Source organism: Mesoplodon bidens (assembly GCF_964165515.1).
Source record: "Mesoplodon bidens genome assembly, chromosome: 16".
Taxonomy (NCBI): domain Eukaryota; kingdom Metazoa; phylum Chordata; class Mammalia; order Artiodactyla; family Ziphiidae; genus Mesoplodon; species Mesoplodon bidens.
The window spans coordinates 5,504,387-5,520,753 of NC_138173.1; the positions used below are offsets into that span (position 1 = coordinate 5,504,387).

Below are 16,367 nucleotides of genomic sequence, written 5' to 3' on the forward strand. Positions count from 1 at the left end.
TTTAGCCAAAGTAAATACAACAACCAAAAAAAAAAAAAAAAAAGATTAAGGTTTTCAAAAGAAAGAAAGAAACCAGGAAAGAAAAATACATATAGACCAGGGAAATAATACTTTTTACATAAGAAGAGAATTGTAGTCTTTTTTGACCTCAAAACCAGCCCTACCCGAAAGCTTTTCTTTTGCTCTCATATCTATTGTTTATTCCACTTGGCAAGCACTGTTGTTTAGAAACTTGGTCTTGGTGAACGCTATTATTATTGTTTGGAATATGAGCCCCTTAAAGCACTCTGACGTGGAAAAGAAAGCCAAACTAAGCTGGGCTTGCCGCAAGTCTGTTATTATTTCAGAGAATCGTGTTAAAAAATGCATTCGGGTTTCTGTAAATGCAGAACTCGGGTGAGTGTGATAAAAGCCTTACCCACAAGTTCCCAGGACACTTTTATTTTATTTTTAATTAATTAATTTATTAATTTATTTGTGGCTGCACTGGGTCTTCGTTGCTGCAGGCGGGCTTTCTCTAGTTGCGGCGAGCCAGGGCTACTCTTCTTTGTGATGCGCGGGCTTCCCATTGCGGTGGCTTCTCTTGTTGCGGAGCATGGGCTCTAGGCGCGCAGGCTTCAGTAGTTGCGGCTTGTGGTCTCAGTAGTTGCAGCTCGTGGACATGTTGCGATAGCAGCCAGCTTCGGCTCTTCCCGGTTCCTGGCCCAGTTTGTCTAGAATCATTGGAACATTACATGCGGGCTCAAGAACAGGAGTGTGCCCTAAGGGGTTTACATTCCTGTGATGCCCAGGTAAACAGGTGAGGAACAGGGCGCCCTGGGACCACACACTGGAGGAGAAGGAGGGTCAGGGAAGGCCTCTCAGCAGAAGGGCCATCTCCCCTGAGACCTGCGGGATGACCTGCCCCGCGACAGGGGCTGCAGGAGCCAGGATCCTGGACGGAGGCAGTGGTGGGAGGTGGAGGATAACGGACCAGTCACCCAGGGCCTTGAAAGCAGCGCTGAGGGGTTCAGATGTTATCTGGAGTCTAGTTTTATGCAGGGAGTGACCTGGGTGCTCTTGCACAAAGGATTAAGGTATTCCTGTCGAGGGATGCTGTGTGAGGCTGGCCCAGCCGTCCAGGCAGGGGCTGGACCCCGAGTCCACTCAGCAGGTGTCGCGTGGCCTGGGTCTTCTCCACTCTACCGGCCCAGCCTGCGTGCCACACACATTATTCTTGGTCATAGTCAAGGTGTACGTTATCAAATTGTCGTTTCTACTAAAGAAGATGCTCAGACCTCTTCCTTCGGATTTATGCTTTTACCTGTTCAAGACTCTTTGGGGCGAGTCACAGGCGAGCCCCTGGGCTGCCAGGACTTTGGGACTGAGCTGGTGTATTCTGATTATTATACGGCAGATTTTTCTGGCCACAGAAATAGCAGCTGGCAAATTCCTGCAGCAGAGAGCAAACAGCGTAGCATCCTGGTAACATTAAAAACCCAGCACATTTACCGAAGAACTTTCTTCGGCTCTGAGAAGAGGGGAGTGACATGGCTGAAGCTTCTAGTAGATACAAGGGAGAACAGAAAAGATGTAAGGTGGCTACTCCCTGGTGGTGTTTGCTGTCTGGAGGGCAGGACAGCAGTAAGCACCTTCAACAGCATCAAAATAATGGCAAAGCTATGGTCAGTAGGTGCAAATGGTTTTTGTACAAATTGACCATTGATGGTGGGTGTAGAGTGAAATTATGCAAGAGGAGTTCAGGGACGGCCCTCTGGCCAGAAGGAAGCCTAGTGACTGGCCGAGAGGGGAAGCAAGGCATTCCAGGCGGAGGTCAGGAGAAGCACCCCCTGTAGTAAAGGAGATAAAAAGCTTTTGCTAAGCCGCAGGGCCTGGCTGAAACAGTGGCGTTTGACTGAGCCAGGAGGATGCTGTTGAGGGTGGGGTGTGGGAGTACTCAGGTCCTCCACGCTGAGCCGCCTGGAATTCAGGGTAGAATCCGCAGAATGCGTTCATTCCTGTGTGACACAATCCTAATTAGTTTTCCCTCTAACTGCTCACCAGACACAGCTACTTGGTTCCTCCCTCCCTCCCTCCTTCCCTTCTTTCCCTCCTTCCTTCCTTCCTACCTTTCCTCCTTCCTTCTTGATTCTTATCTTTATAATTTGGTAATGTTTTCCTTAATAATCCTATGTTGATTCCTTACAAACCCGATTTCCTAGTAAGTGGTGAGTAGCCGTTTCACCTCCCCTGTTTTATCACTTTATCCGTGCTTCTCTCCTGCTGTCAGCTTTATGTCTGGGTGACCCTTTCTGCTCACCCTGGAGGGACTGTGCAGAGAGCTTAGAGCCCGGGGCCTGCGGGCAGTTGACTGACCCCACAGCAAGGACACTGCTGACCAGGGACAGCCTGTTCTTGACACCCCAATAATGTATCTGTGTTGGCACGGCACTTCCCTGGCTCTCTTTCCTCATTTGAAAAACTGGGATACAAACATCCGTGTATCTACATGCAGGAATTTAGTAGGATCTGAAAAAAAGTCTCCACGCATTTAAAAAAGGCTGAGACATATAGCTATTTAAATAACCATGTCGAGAGTGATTACCATCCTTGGAGGTTTGGGGGCAGCTATTTTAGAAAGGACTCAAAATGGCGATTGTAATTTACCTGCTGTTTTAAAAATTTGAATGATCAGGATATCGTACATGAAAGGATTTCAGGACCTCAGAAGTTTTCTGGTTTTTCTCCATGTGTCCCTATATGGGCCTAAATGGAACACGTAAAGGAGAGCCTTTTTCTGTCTCCAGATCGCAGAGGGAATGGCATACATCGAGAGGAAAAACTACATCCACAGGGACCTACGGGCCGCGAACGTCCTGGTCTCCGAGTCCCTCATGTGCAAAATCGCCGATTTCGGCCTTGCTCGAGTGATTGAGGATAACGAGTACACAGCCAGGGAAGGTATGTTCCCAGAGCGACCTTTAGGTGTTGGGTTATTGTTCAGTTTTATTTTGGTTTTGCCTGTTTTTAACAAAGCAATTACAATAGACATCACTAGAAAAACAATTCATTTGGTACAATATTCAAAATGCACCATAGTTGCTGTTTGTGGTTTATTCTAATAATTGTTTTGAAAACTTACTCTCTTGATTAGCTCTGCAAGATACTTTTATGAAATTTACAAATGCTGTTGTTTGTATTTCGATTAAGCAAGGCAAAACAAAATGAGATTTGACAGGATCATGATTCTTTGTTCATATTACTTGTTAGAGCTTTTCACCAGAACAGTGAAGTATACTTTCCTTAACTATCGAGAAAATATTTGTTTTGTTTTGTTTTGCGGTACTCGGGCCTCTCACTGTTGTGGCCTCTCCCGTTGCGGAGCACAGGCTCCGGACGTGCAGGCTCAGAGGCTATGGCTCACGGGCCCAGCCACTCCGAGGCATGTGGGATCTTCCTGGACCGGGGCATGAACCCGTGTCCCCTGCATCGGCAGGCGGACTCTCAACCACTGCACCACCAGGGAAGCCCTCGAGAAAATATTTGTAACAATAAGTCTATACTCTATATTCTGGCCTTTTAACTACAAATTAAAACATGGAAATGATCACACACACAGAAGTAAATATAACACTACAAAAATACACTCCTTTATTTTCCCACCTTCCATATTATATATGTAAACCAAAAAACGCACAGAGTAAATCTTCGAGTTCCTGGCCTGTCATTCTGGGGCCAGCCCTGTCTGGGGCTGCACTGACCTTTCCTGTTGGAGATTCTTCTGTGTTGCTTATGATCTGAGGATTCTGATGGTCTCACTCGTGAAAGCTAAGTGAGTTTTTTTGCAGTGCTTTCTCTCTTCTGAAAGAGCCAAGCACTTTCTTGACATTCCTAAGAATTGTTAAACAAGGATTATTTTAACTACGTGTGTGTTATTTCTGGAAGGTACCCACAGAATTTATAGAGGTGACAAACAAATTGAAAACATCGATTTGATTTGTCTAGCATCTCCTGCATTCGTCATACTTACGGTAGTTCTCCTGCCTCAAGTTTACATTCTCTTAGGTGGATTATAATTTATCCTTGGCCTTAATTATCTTCAGCAAAACGGCAGGTCAAGGAAAATAGTCTGAGGAGAAGTAGCTAAGAGGTAGTGAGCATTTGCAGCGTGACAGCGGCTATTCTAAGTGCTTTCCATACATCATCTCATTTATCTTTACAGTAACCCTATGTGATAAGTAGTATTACTGTTTCCACATTATAGATGAGAAAAAAGGAGAGGTTCAGAAGCTTCTGAGGCCCCATAGTAAGTGCCAGGGCCAGGACTCAAACCCAGGAGATGTGGCCTCAAAGTGCATGAGTCAGAATTTATTACATCGGTTTTGTAGAATTTGACAAGCCTAGAGTCTCACACGAGAAACAGGTGGCCTAATGCAGAGAGCTCGGGTTCTAGAAGGAAACAGTAGTTCACCTCAGGGCAAAAGTAATGATATTTACCCTCACTGGTATTTCCTCTGTGCCAAGCATGCAGACCCACCCACTTAACCCTGACGGCAACAGGGGAGGTTCTGCTATTTACTCATTTCATGGATGGAAGTGCCAAGAAGGCACAGAAGCAGTAAGTGTCTTGCCGGGGTCATAGCTGGCTGGAAACAGCAGAACCGGGAGTCAACCCCCCCCAGGGCCATGCTGGACCCCAGGCTCCCCACACATAGGCCCCGCCCCTGTCTCTGCCCCAACCACAGCCCCGCCCTTCCTGGCCCCGCCCTGTGCACTAGGTCTGGACTTCACAGAAAAGTCTAAAGCAAAGACATCGTGAAGGCAAATGTATTTTTAAAATTCTATAGTAGTTGGTGGAAAGCCCTTGCCTTTCCAGGGTGCAGAAGTGCCCGAGTCCCTGCTTCCCTCGAGGTGACCCTGCGAGTTCCCCGGGGCCAGGCTTGCCTCCCAACGTGACCCGGTGGCTAAGTTGAGGCTAAGCTGAGCCTCACCAGCTTCTCGTGAGAAACCTAGTTTCATCATCATCTCACTCTGGGCAGATCATCATCCTACGCAGTTCCTAGAAGAGTAGTAATATTTGGTCCTATCAAATGAAAGCTTGGAGTAGCATCTAAAATCCCCTTTGGTACAGGCTTCAAGAGATTTAACCACAAGAATATACACATCGAGATACTTATATTCCATATAAACATGCTCTGGGTCATTAGAGAAAATTTGAACACGAAGGATACGTGCTCTAGAAGGCTGATGTCGAGGGACAGGTGTACAGGCTAAGAATAGATGCCTTTCCATTCGGTGTCATGTTCTCATCTTTCAAGTGTGCTAGTTGTGATTTCGCTAAGAGAATACACAAGAAACTTTGCTTCTTAAGAGGGGAATGCCCACGAGGGAAACAGAGGGAGGCAAACATTCTTAGTATGACATTTTGTACCATCTCTATTTTCTACTGTGTGTATGTGCTAACCTGTTCAAAATAATTCATTAAAATTTCCCCCCCAAAGGAAAGTGTGAAGGTCACACGCCCATGGCTCTTGTTTCAGCTCAGAGATCCAAGTAAAACACCTGTGTCTTCTGCCCTAGGTGCTAAGTTTCCCATTAAGTGGACAGCTCCAGAAGCAATCAACTTTGGATGTTTCACTATTAAGTCTGACGTGTGGTCCTTTGGAATTCTCCTGTACGAAATCGTCACCTATGGGAAAATTCCCTACCCAGGTATCAGTTACTTATCTATTTCCATTCACTTGGTATATAGGAGAAAAAAGCCAAATGGCACGAGTCATAAAAAGATAAACTTATATCCAAAAGTAAAGTAAGCCCATGGTGCTAGAACTTTATTTTGACTGTCGTTACTGGAAGGTGTCCTAAAATATGCTTAGAAACTTCTCTGCCTTCTTGCCTGATTGAGTGCATATTCTTTTGCTTCGCTAATTAATTCCACCACTTGCTGCCGAGAATGTGCCTGGCACCTTCACAGGTATTGCTGATAAGGATGGATTAGAGGATTAGACACAGGTGCCCCTCCCGAGCAGTCCACCTGATGGAGGAGGATACAGACGTGGAGATGAGGCTTTTACAATTCTTTCTCGGTCAGTTTTGAAACAGAAGTTCATACAAGGGACTTTGGCGTCTCTGCCTCTTCAGGAAATAACCACCTCTGTGTGTGAGTGAAAGATTCTTCAGGTCTTTGACATATTGTATGTGGGGACATCGTTCAGTATTTCCGGATTCCTAACCTCCTCGGAGCCAGGTTCTTCCAGCTCCCCCTTTTTCCAGGATCCATGCTGGAATGTGCAAGAAGAGGGAATTTCCCCCAAGCTGACACATTCTTGTTAATGTTTGGCTTTTAACAAAATTAATGGATACGGCCAATTTTAAATTAAATCTTTAATGTTTAGGTCATTCCCTCGTCCAAAAAATATCTGAGGGTGCCAGGCACTCATGAGGTGCCCGGATGGAGCAGTCCCAGCTTTTGCCCTTGAGAGCTAATACTTGAGGAGGGAGAGACTGATAACAATCACTAATAATAATCACTGGTAATCGGGCCAGTGCGTAGGATGGGAGGGGCGCCATGGAGATTGGGGGGTGGGGTAGGGCTGCAGGTTCTAAACAGTGACCCCTGCAGCAGCAGGGAACTCAGTGACTTGACAGAAGGGCCTGGGTGACCCACGGGGTCCCGAGCAGGGGCTTCGGCCCCGACTCCAGGAGACCGGAAGCTTTGGGACAGAGCAGTCGCACGGTCCTTGCGCTCCTCATCACCCTCACTGCTCTTCGGGGTTGAGCCGTAGAGAAGCTGGGGCCTGGGGGGCCAGCTGGAGGGGAAGGCCTTCAGTGGTGCCTGCGCAGTGGGCTGACCGTACCGTGAAACCCCTCTGGTACCCACGTTTCATATTCTGACGGCCGCTCTGTTCTAGACACTGAAGTTCATGAATAGCACCACTGCAAAATGGGGACAGTATTTCCTGATCAGCCCGGATATCTGACATTATATATCTATAAGCTATAACCTATAGAGAAAGATTATACACTCAGAGTGTGTGTGTGTATATATATATATATATATATATATATATATATATATGACATCTGATCAGATAAACATACAGCCTCACACATGTTGTGTGGTATGTACTGCATGCTCCACGGTGATGTGCACACAAGGCCCTGAGGCTCCGAGAAGCGGACTCTTGCCCAGAACTGCATCACGAGCTCCTGGCAGAGCTGCTGCGGAATCCCGGTCTCCTCAGTCTGACCTGCTGTGCTCAATGCCCACGATTAGAAAATGCTTGGGGTGAAAAACCATAAAAATTATAAAATAACCAGTAGAAAAGCAGTGAGAATCACACACAACACACACACACACACAAACCTAATAGGACCAACCAGAGAGCATCAGTTGGTCTATTCTGCAGTCTCTTGTCCTCTGATAGGACCAGGGATGTGTCATCCTTTCGGGAGTTCTAGGTTGATGAGGTTTCCCAGTCACAAGCACTGTATGTTATGAGAGCCTCTAGCATTAGGACATGTGAACAGAGCGGACAATCCTACTTACTTAATTGTCAGAGGACTCGATTCATAGAGCGCATGGAAACTGGTGAACATAGACAGCACATGCCAGTTCCATCACTGTTATAAAACTGCTTATGACAGGCCCACTGACAATTAAGCTATCGGAGAATACTTTCTTTACCCAGAAAAGTGCTGGATATGTCTCTTCTTTTTGTGGTTTAGAAGCTATATGCCTAGCTTTGCAAAATAAAAAGGCGCTAAGAGAAAGAAAAGGGGAATAAAAACAGAAAAGCAATAAGAAAGTCTCCTATAAAATGAACAGAGGAAAAAAAAAAGACTGAAAGGTGTAATATATCAAAATGTTACTATCCTTGAGCAATGAAATAACAGGTTACATGAATTTTTTCTTAATAAATTCCTGAAGCGGCTAACTTTTTACAAGTATGTTTTCATTAAATATTTTACTTCTTGTCTAAAAAATATATTTAAAAAATCAGGTAGTGCAAAAGGCTTCTGATGGAAACTTGCCTCCGGGGCCTCACTCTTGTCGGCTCCTGAGACACATTGGCTTTCAGGAGCCTTGGCTATTTATCCTAACATTTGCTGTTCATAGTTCTAAATATCATACACAGACTGTTATTTCCTAAGTAAAGATTTTCCTCCATTTTAGTTATTATTAAATAAGAATATGGTCACATGGTTCTAAGTCCAAGAGGTACAAAGCGGTGTAAGGTGACAGGTGCGTCTGTCTGCAGCCACGCAACCCCTGCCCCCAAGGCAGCCACTGTTCTCAATTCCTGGTGCATCCGTCAGAGACATCCCAGGAATATCAAGGCGTGTATAACTAGAGCTGTACCAAATACACAGAGTGACTAGATGCCAAAACGGACAGCACCCACATAAAACAGACTCTGGGAATGTGAGAATCAAATGTACAATGTTGTTAATAAACTTACCAAAATTCTAGTCGTCAAATACGAAGCAAGTGCTAGTGGAGCATGTGAGTGTCGTTTCCCATTTGCAGTCCTACTCGTTGAATAGGCGCTTTGAACTGGCACAGCTGGCACCACGAACTTCTGTGCACATAGGATGTAGTGCAGAAAAGGGCTTTTCCATGACCTGCTTTTTAGGAAAGGGCTTTGCACCTATTTGTTGTATTTGGGGCAAATCTCAAAACTCCTTTGTCTTCGTTTACTGTTAGTCCATTTCAACCATATTTTATTGTTATGTTTTTAAATGTGTAGCCCCTAGTTATGAATTTAAATGTGTAGCCCCTAGTTATGAATTTAAATGTGTAGCCCCTAGTTGTGAATTTAAATGTGTAGCCCCTAGTTATGAATTTAAGTGTGTAGCCCCTAGACCAAAAGCTGTTGCCGTGAAGCACTCTGTCCTCATGGGTGGGGACACCGAATGTGTAAACAGATCACGATTGTTGCGTACTCGACTTTGGAGATTGTCTCGTGAAAATTGGAGGCATCAAAGATAATATTCTTCTAGTTCATACCTAGAAGATAGACCCCACTCCAAATAGGACTTCTTCTTGAGAGATTCGTGTCCTAAATATACTTAAATGGCTAAATAAGTCCAGTTACCAAATTTGTTTATGTTGCGAACGCTAGTCCACCAGACGTTCTCACCTAGAAGTTTAAGCAACTTCTTCCACTGACTTCAGCTTCCCGAGTGGCTGGCCTGAAGGCTGATGGCTGTCTTCTCCCTAGGATCCCGTTTCCTCTATGGAAGAATTCGAGATCCTTCTTTGTCCCTGAGATTTATGGCCATGTACCTTGGCGTGACACTTCTGTCATTTTTATGTTATGCTGGGTACCTGTTTTGTTCTTTTGACCTGGAAACTTGTAGCCATAGATTTGGGGAAGTTTTCGTATGTCGCTTCTTTGAAAATTCGCTCCTTGCCTCTCTCCAAATCACTCACTGGTAGGACAGTAGACCTCCTGGGGTGGTCCTCAGAGCCCCCTGTCCACGCTTCTGTCGCTGTCATCCTGTCCACTGTCCTCCTCTGAGGCTTACCGTCTCGCCCTTGCTTCGCTGAGACGTCTCGTGGGAGCCAGGGCCTCTGGACCACCGGGCCCCCTGTCGGCATCCTCACCCCGCAGTATCTTCAGGTCTGTTCTCTGGGGCTATTTAGTTCCTTCTGAAGAGGATCTTCCAGGCCCTGCCGCTGGGAGTACCGCCTGGCCATCAGCATTCCGGAGGTGCCCTGGGGAGCGGACATCAGTGTCTTTCTTTGCTGTTGCTGTGGGTTTTCTTATTGTGGTAAAAGAAACACAGAATAACATTTACCATCGTAACCATTGTTAAGTGTATGGTTTAGTGGCATTAAGTACATTCACAGCGTTGTGCGACCATCACCGCTATTCATTTCCAGAAGTTTTTCATCTTTCCAAACTGATACTGTGGTCATTAGGGTCATGAGACACTAAGTCCCCATTCCGCCTGCCCCCCCAGCCCCTGGTCACCTCTGTTCTACTTTCTGTCTCCAGGAATTGCACTGCTCTCAGCACTCCTATAAGTAGAACCATACCGTATGTGTCCTTTTGTGCCGGATCATTTCACTCAGCTTGGCGTCCTCAGGTGCAGCCAGGCTGTGGCCCAGGCCAGGTGCGCCTCAGTCTCCTTGCTTCCAGTCCTCTGCGCCCCCTGCACCCCGTCCACTGGGCCTGGATCTTCTCTCCTTCCCTTCCTCCAGCGTTGACCTGGGCACCTGCCAGGCGGGTTCCAGGTCCAGTCCTGCCTGCAGCACTGACCTCAGCCCGGGAGTGCCCCGTCCCAAGATGTGGTGACCAGACATCCACTGCTGACTCCTCTCTGGCGGGCGCTTGGGTCACGTTCCTCCTCTGGGCTCAGACCACTTCTGCCTCCGGCTGACAGGTGTCTCCTGATTACATCAGAGATGCCATTTTTCTCTTTCTTCTTCTCTTTTTGTTTGGGGATGAATTAAAGGGGAAAAGGGAGGTGGGGCAAAAAGATCCTTCACTATCTTAAAAGCAAAACTGTCGTCATATTTGTATAGGAATTTTGTAAAGAAACTAGAGGGGACCTTTGTGGTTGGGGGTTTGTTTTGCTTTGCTCTTATAAAGAGAAAGGAGGTTTGAAAAAGGCGAAGCTTTCGGAAGCATCGTGTCTTTTCTGGCTGCTTCTTGCCAGATAGATATATCTAGCACCTTAAGCTATATGTGAACCAGAATCAGGAAACTCATCCTGCTGCAAATGCTCCATCACAAGCAGTGCTCAGAAAAAAATAATTTGCCCTTTTGGAAGTCCCACTGGGCGGGAGACTGTGGTCCCGGACTGGCTGTACTTCCTTTGCTCGCACATACAGGCTCGCCCTGCCGTTACAGATTGTCCTGGCTCCTGGAGCGCCTGGGCTTCTGTCTCCTGTCGCTAACCCCCGTCCCTCTTCTCATCTCTGCTGTACTGCGTCCTTCTCCCTCCCTTGCTCCTTCACCAACTTTTAGTCTCTGCCAATTCCTACCGACTCCAGATGTCACCTCCTGCCCACCCCCCGGCTCCGTCTCCTGAGCTGGCTTCCCCACTGGGCTGTGTGCCATTTGAGCACAGGACTCGGTCTTAGTCATCTTTGTACCTCTCAGAGCTTAGTGCCAGCTCATGACCCGTAGGAAGTACTCACTACACGCTTGTCGAAAGGAGGGAGGGTGGACTATGAAGTTGCTTGCCTGTAAAGATCACCAGCCAATGGGTGTTTGCTCTCTTCAACCTAGCAACAGACCAGCACCGGGTTTGATCTTAGGGTTCGGTCAAGGTCTCTCTCCTCTCTTTCTTTCTTCCATCAGACTTGTCCGTTGATAGCCGTATTTTGTTGGTAGATTTACTTGTACATAAAAAGAAAGACTTCAGATTTCCTTCTTTTTATTCCTCTTATCAAGTCAGATTCCCCAGGCAGGCTGGGGCGTGCCTGGCCTTTGTCTGCATCATTGAGAGAGTTCTTTGGGGTTAGGAGAACATATAAGAACAAGGAAGAAGAAAATCTGCAGTGCAGCACTGTGGGCCCTAGAAAGGTTTATTTATCTTCTGTGGGCACGTTCTGACCTTTTATGCAACTGGGGCTTCTCCAGGAAGGAGGTGAAAGAGGTGTTCCTACCCAGCCTTGCAGGTCCAGCTGCTGCTTCCTTTATCCTGGATATTAATTCTCCTGCCAGGACCCCAGAACTTTCCCCAACGCCCATGTAGAAGTAAACACAGATATTTCTTCAGAAATTTATCCAAGTGAGCTTGGCTAGTTACAGAAGCCAGAGCAATGTTGAAGCCACATAATTTATGGAGACCAGAACCCCAATTAAAGAAAGCGATGCAAATCAGCCCCTTGGCTTCAAGCAATGGGAAGCAAATGAAGTGTTCCAGTTAGAACATTCCCGTTACACAAATATACGAAGATGATGTTTCAGAAGTAGACTTGAGCAAAATTAATTCACCATGTAAACAACTTTCAAGAGATCTTAACAGTTATAAGGTTGGCTTGGGTCTTTCCATTTCAAAAACAAGGGCTCTTCCAAGACAGAAATAATCATGTCTTTTTTCAGGGTTTAAATCCAGGCAGGGCCCTTCAGTCACTGTGTCCTTAGAAGAAGAAAGGTTAGTTAAGGGCACAGGAGCTCAGAGGTCACTGATTATGACCCACAGTAAGAAATAGACAGAAACCTGCTCCATATGTAAAACAAAAGTTTCACAAAACCACACTGACTTTTGCCATGTACAGCGCACTCTGATCCTTAATTTATATTTTAAAATAGTGGTAGCTCCCCCAAAATCAATTTATTGATCCCAAATGGGTGGTGACCCACAATTTGAAAAACACGGATTTGAGAATAAATTCAAAAGAAGGTTCTGTTTCCAATCAAGTCAAAGATGTTTCCCCTAAACTGTCTAGTTATCTTTTAGGATCTTTCCAGTGACCACTAGTGGTAAAATCTATGGCTATGGAAAGGAGATAACTATGGAAAGGAAATGGTTGGGGTGAATGGAGTTCCCCGTGTGCCAGATATTATATGTATTCTACGCATGAAAATATTCCGCATGAGGTATATCTCCTCACTAGAGGAGCCCATGTCCCTACAGAATAAGGTAGCCACAAAATAGGCAAAACACCCAGATGTGGATAAGTCCTGCTAAAAGTGCTAGATGAGCGTGTTTCGATATCCCATTATAGCACTGGAGGAAAATGTTATTAAAATGACCTTTTTTTCCTTAAAGCTATTCTCAGTATCAAAGATAGACAGTTCAGCATCTGAACTGCCCTGAGACATGTGACCATAGTCAAAGCCATCCTCCGTGGTCAGCTCTCTTGCAGAGCCCCGTAGGAATAGCGGGCAGCCTGCTTCCCTCGCCGGCTGTTGAGATGTGCTCCTTCCCGCAGCCTGGCGGACTCTGCATCGTCCTGTACTGAAGGCCGGGACCATTTGAGGAGCGGGAATTAAACAACTGGTCCGGCTGACTTAAGGATCCTGACTTCTTTAAGTAGACTTACGATGAAAAGCTAATTTTGAAAAAGTATTGGTATGAGATACTGTACGGGAAAATGATTTTTTTTGGTTTTACGGGTAGAAGCTGGAAAAAAAAATACTACAAAAGAAAGTGAGATTAAGTGTTAGGATTGGGCTGTTCATTCACAAGGTCTGTCAAGTCCAGTGTCCTTTTGTCATTAGAACTCACTTTGTCTTCCATTTACCACGTTTGCCTGTTTTCGCTTTGGCAACTGAATGCTGCCTTGATCTCCTTTGTACTAACATTTATTTCATCGCTTACAGAAACTTCCTTAGCCTCTGTACCAGTTTTCAGAGCTGCCAGTACAAAATACCACAAACTGAGTGGCTCAAACAACAGAAATTTATTTTCTCCTGGTTCTGGAGGCCGCAAGTCCAAGATCAAGGTGTCGGCGGGCTTGCTTTCTCTCGAGGCTTGTCCTTGGCTCGAGATGGCCGTCTTCTCCATGTGTCTCCCTTGGCCTTTCCTAATCTCCTCTTCTTATAAGGACACCAGTCAGAGGCAGTTAGGGACCACCCTAAAGGGTTCATTTTGACTTGGTCACCCATTTAAAGGCCTTATCTCTAAGTGCAGTCACATTCTGAGGTCCTGGGGGCTAGGAGTGCAACATACGAGTTTGCAGGGGAGGGCATGGTGGGAACACAGTTCAGCCCATGGCAGCCTCCGAAGCTTTGCTTCAACCACAGATGCAGGAGGTGGGTACCACTGCAGTGCGTGAGCCTGGGTCAGGCTTCTAAATGGTACCTGTGGTTTCTCGGCCTCAGGGAGAACTAATGCCGACGTGATGACCGCCCTGTCGCAGGGCTACAGGATGCCCCGCATGGAGAACTGCCCGGACGAGCTCTACGACATCATGAAAATGTGCTGGAAAGAAAAGGCTGAGGAGAGGCCCACGTTCGACTACCTGCAGAGCGTCCTGGACGACTTCTACACGGCCACGGAGGGCCAGTACCAGCAGCAGCCCTAGGGCGCAGGGGACTCAGGCCACTCACGGGACGGCCGCCTTCCTAAAAGGAAAACATAACAATCCCTGCTCACTAGTTATTTCCTGGGCTGGGGTCACCGGCCACCCCTGCTTCCCACACACGAGGCTAACACTCAGGAAGAACACCCCCTATGGGAAAGGATTCTGCTCTCAGGGGCCACTGCCTACCAGTGCGTGGCCTGGCCTGCTCCCCGTGGGCAGTCCGGCCTCGCTAGACCAACATCTGGACACGGGCTTCTGAGAAGACAACACTTGTCCCACCAAAAGTGCACCCATATCGGCCTCGTGTTTACAACGGGATGTGTGACTCAGAGGTCCAGAGGCCATTTCAGTAAATCCCAGACAGAAGCACAGCTAAACTCATTTATAAAAGTAAAATAACCATATGCCTTTCGTGATGCTTCTTTGTATTTCTCTATGCTTTAGCTTCTTTGTTTAAAAAAAAAATTTACTAATCCAACCTGTTAGATTTTGCAGGTGAAGTCAGAAGCTTCAGTGTCGTTCCCAGATTTCAGTGATCTCCCACCCCCTGCAATCTGAGACTGTTCAATGTTTCCTTTGGTGGAGACCGTTAAGAACCCCAGCTGGGAAAAGGGGGGGCCTCTTTCCTTGAAAGTGTCACCTGTAAGCAGACAGGGCAGCCGTGTTAAGTGACATGGACCCCCCACCCCACCCCAGCAGCCGGGGTTTGCCCCGACCACCCTGGAAAGGAGCTTTAGAAACTGCTCTGCCATAAGAAGGAATACTTTTTAAGGGTTCAGCTTTTCAAATCCACAATTTCCTGTATCCAGACCTTTTTGGACAATGTAGTTTGGAAGAACAATAAGATTCTGATCTCTGCAGAAACTTCTAGGGCCTTACAAAACATCAGAATTTTCTTTATTGCTTCAAATGATTTTGAATATTGTTTTAATGATCAAGTATTCATTTTAGTCATACTCTAGAAAGTAACAATGCCATATTTGGGAGCTATTTTTGTGATTCAGCAATCTTTTCTAAATTGTGTAAGGTCTGTGTGAGACTATTTATATGAAGATGTGATGGAAAATAAATGAGTCAGGAGGCTCAAACTGAGCCACTGGAGCAAGAGAGACAAGAGGTTTTGTTTATTAAATTTTTCTACTATAAGCTTTGAATGGAAAATGCTATATCACATCACATTTCACTTATGCTGTTGTGTATATACCTAATATTTCCATTTTTGATTTTGTTTTACTACACCTGGCCCAGGAACGTGAAGCTTTTCACTGGTGTTTAACATTTCCTACTGTCAGCAATATAAAAATGAGTACCAGTTGGTGGGGTGGGATGAGAGGTGATTCCATTAGATACAACATCCTTTACAAAATTGGGTACAAGTTCCACCTCCATCCTTTGAGTGTTTTCAGATTGGAGAACGGAGGAGTTGCTGGGCTGGACACCTGATTATCCCTTTATGGGGGCCCAACAGGATTTGTTTTCAAACAGGCTTAGCAAGCACCATTACAATTTCACTTTGTTTGTGTTGCCTAGATGTTGGGTGCCTGGGGAAAGGGATGGAATATTTTGCTTTCCCTAAATTTTAACTTCTTTTCCCGTGTGATATTTATATCTTTTTAATGGTCCTTTCTAAAACAGTCTACAATTCTCAATTCACAAGAGCCATCTTCACAAAGGTGAACTATTATCATCTAATGCCTGCACAGCTGGTCACCTGATTCGCCACGGTGCATCTTCTACAAACGCCCACCTCTTCACGCTTTATTTCAGAATCACACACGTGACCCAACGTGGAGAGAAAGTGTAAGGAATCCCTAAAGCAAAAAGAAGTCTCTAAGAAATTACTAAATTCATCTTCTCCGTGTTTTTCTCCTCTCAATTCTGCTTCCTTTGGCCATTTTACTTTCCACTGTCCCCCTCCGTCAAGTCTGTGCTCCTTTGCTTCCAGCATCTCCTCCGTCACCTCGGGCCTCCTGGCTTACTCTCAGCCTGTGCCCATACACAGGGTGCTCAGTGGACAGCACGCACCGTTAGGGTTCCTGGCAGGCAGAATCAGGGGCTGGGTAGGTGTTTGTTTAATCTCGGTGTGCAGAGGCGTGCAGGCTGGCTTATATCTTCACGTCCCAGGTCACTGAGAACTTGAAAAACGGAATCCTCCCCCCCACCCCTAGTCACTGACTCTGTTGTTCTGCTCTGGGGGAGCGGGCAGGGGATGTGTCAGTGTACTTGAAAAGCTTCCCAGTGAATTTAAGGTGAGTATAATGCATGCCCAGGCTTGAGAGCCGCCCCCCAGCTTTGACCCATATTGCGAAGTGATCTGCCCAAAAAAAGACCGTCTCTTTCCCCAGATAGTTCAGTTTCCCTGAGGAGGATGTAGTCAAAAAGGAGGAAGAAGGAGGAG

The 16,367-nt window shown here is 46.2% G+C and overlaps 1 protein-coding gene across 3 annotated transcripts in view; it reads left to right on the forward strand.

Annotated features, from left to right (window-relative positions):
- Positions 1 to 15,115, forward strand: part of LYN (LYN proto-oncogene, Src family tyrosine kinase) — a 107,318-nt gene extending 92,203 nt beyond the window's left edge. For all 3 annotated transcript variants that reach the window (XM_081214288.1, XM_081214289.1, XM_081214290.1), the window contains exons 11-13: positions 2,787 to 2,940; positions 5,560 to 5,691; positions 13,767 to 15,115. In XM_081214288.1, the coding sequence (XP_081070414.1) occupies positions 2,787 to 2,940; positions 5,560 to 5,691; positions 13,767 to 13,969 (489 nt within the window). In that variant the 3' untranslated portion in view covers positions 13,970 to 15,115. The remainder of the gene's footprint in view (positions 1 to 2,786; positions 2,941 to 5,559; positions 5,692 to 13,766) is intronic.
- Positions 15,116 to 16,367: the final 1,252 nt, after the last annotated feature.